This window comes from Marmota flaviventris, chromosome 9 (assembly GCF_047511675.1).
Source record: "Marmota flaviventris isolate mMarFla1 chromosome 9, mMarFla1.hap1, whole genome shotgun sequence".
NCBI lineage: Eukaryota > Metazoa > Chordata > Mammalia > Rodentia > Sciuridae > Marmota > Marmota flaviventris.
In genome coordinates, this window is record NC_092506.1 from 107842798 (window position 1) to 107844949 (window position 2152).

Below are 2152 nucleotides of genomic sequence, written 5' to 3' on the forward strand. Positions count from 1 at the left end.
TTTTTGCCCTTTGCTACAAGTACTCGAGACTCGGGAATGTGTATTGATGGTTCATAAAATCTGTGGTAGGTGAATGCTTTCTGATTTCATTTTAACTAACACAAAGTCAGTGTTTTCACAGCTAGAAATACCTTAGCTGCAGGGAACTGGGAAAAAGCTGGGATTCTGCCTGTATAATTTGATTTTTGCCCTCTCTTCTCCACAGATTCCTCCAAGGAGAATGGGTATAAGAAATCATTCCGTGGTGACTGAGTTTCTTCTTTTAGGATTGACTGAACAACCAGAGCTTCAGCTGCCCCTTTTCTGCCTCTTTTTAGGGATTTACATAGTAATCACGGTAGGAAATCTTGGCATGATCATGATAATTAGGTTGAATTCTCAACTTCACACTCCCATGTACTATTTTCTCAGTCGTTTGTCTTTTTTAGATTTCTGCTATTCTTCTGTCATTATCCCCAAAATGCTGGCAGGATTTTTACACAGGGATAAAGCCATCTCCTATTCTAGGTGCATGACTCAACTGTTTTTTTTCTGCATTTTTGTCATTTCTGAGTGCTACATGTTGGCAGCCATGGCCTATGATCGCTATGTGGCCATCTGCGACCCGCTACTCTATAATGTCATCATGTCTCCTCGGGTCTGTTCTCTGCTTGTGGCTGCTGTCTTCTCAGTAGGCTTCACTGATGCTGTGATTCATGGAGGTTGTATATTAAGGTTGTCTTTCTGTGGATCAAACATTATTAGACATTATTTCTGTGACATTGTTCCTCTTATTAAACTCTCCTGTTCCAGCACTTATATTGATGAGCTTTTAATTTTTATCATTGGTGGATTTAACATGGTAGCCACAAGTGTGACAATCGTCATTTCATATGCTTTTATTCTTACCAGCATCCTCGGCATCCACTCTAAAGAGGGCAGGTCCAAAGCCTTTAGCACCTGCAGCTCTCACCTGACTGCCGTTCTTATATTTTATGGGTCTCTCATGTCTATGTATCTCAAACCTGCTTCCAGCAGTTCATTCATCCAGGAGAAAGTGTCCTCAGTATTTTACACCACAGTGATTCCCATGTTGAATCCCCTGATATATAGTCTGAGGAACAAGGAAGTGAAAGCTGCACTGATGAAACTTTTAAGAAAGAAAATATCTTCATAATGAATATGCTCTTTATTAAGATATATGTGTGTGTTCGTAAGCATGTTTTTTCCCCAAATGTTACACTTTTAATTGTAGACACAGCTCCTATTTTGAGTTTTACAAAAAAGCATGCTTTAAAACATGAATCCAAACAGTGTTCAATATAATGTGGTATAAGAACAACATTTAACATAATTCAACTGCTTTAATCTAAATATGCTTACTGTGTAGGTACATCCTTCAATATAACTAACGTGAGAAAAGCTGAAAATTGTTTAACAGTTATAGTTTACTCAACTCTGCCGTTACATCTTGAATGACTGCTGTGTTAAAAAATACTGAAACTTGTCTTTCAAATAATCCTGATTCCCACTTATAGAGTAAGCATAAATCACAAGCTTGGATTGCAAAAATTGGTAAACTGAAGTTTTGTTTTTTCTTTAAAAACAGTTGACCAAGAGTCAGTGGGACCAGAATCGATTATGTTCCCTGTCCACCACTCATACTGGACATGGTAGAAATCCTTCCCATGTCATTCATACTCATAGATTTATGGCTTCCACTGCTGTAGTAGCTGCTATTTATTGCTTGTTGGCTACCTATGCAATGTTTGATTGAAATCACTGGGGTTTCCCTGTAAAACCGTGGATATGGTTATATCCATTCATGCAGCTCTGGCCGCCATAACCCCCTCCATACCCACCATTCAGTTGCTGGCTAGCTGGGCCACCAAAACTGGACCGGTTTGACAAGCCAATTCATCCCATCATTTGACTACCATAAGCACCACTGCCTGCTCCCACTATAGAATTCAAGAAGAGTTCTACATACCTGTGTTGTTGCATATTTGCTTTGTCTTTTGATATAGCTGACACAGCATCTTCATAAGTAGCAAACTCGACATCTGCTTACTCTGCCATCAGGACCAATCTCAATGTGTACTATCATGGGGTTGAGTGGTGAAAAAAATTATAAATGTAATCTGAGTTGAGATTATCTATATATTCAGATTGC

General features: G+C 38.9%; 1 protein-coding gene across 2 annotated transcripts; it reads left to right on the forward strand.

The window, feature by feature from the left end:
- Nucleotides 1-211: 211 nt before the first annotated feature.
- Nucleotides 212-1563, forward strand: Or8d4 (olfactory receptor family 8 subfamily D member 4). 2 transcript variants are annotated; one of them, XM_071617182.1, is made up of 2 exons: nucleotides 221-1114; nucleotides 1537-1563. In XM_071617182.1, the coding sequence occupies exons 1-2, from the start codon at nucleotides 221-223 to the stop codon at nucleotides 1561-1563; spliced, it is 921 nt and encodes a 306-aa protein (XP_071473283.1). The 2 variants fall into 2 exon arrangements, with proteins under 2 accessions (XP_027786415.2, XP_071473283.1); XM_027930614.2 differs by lacking the exon at nucleotides 1537-1563 and having other exon boundaries at nucleotides 212-1156.
- Nucleotides 1564-2152: the final 589 nt, after the last annotated feature.

Bases quoted from the DNA above. Each gene is read 5' to 3' on its own strand.
- Or8d4 (XM_027930614.2), top strand. From the start codon at position 221: ATGGGTATAAGAAATCATTCCGTGGTGACTGAGTTTCTTCTTTTAGGA.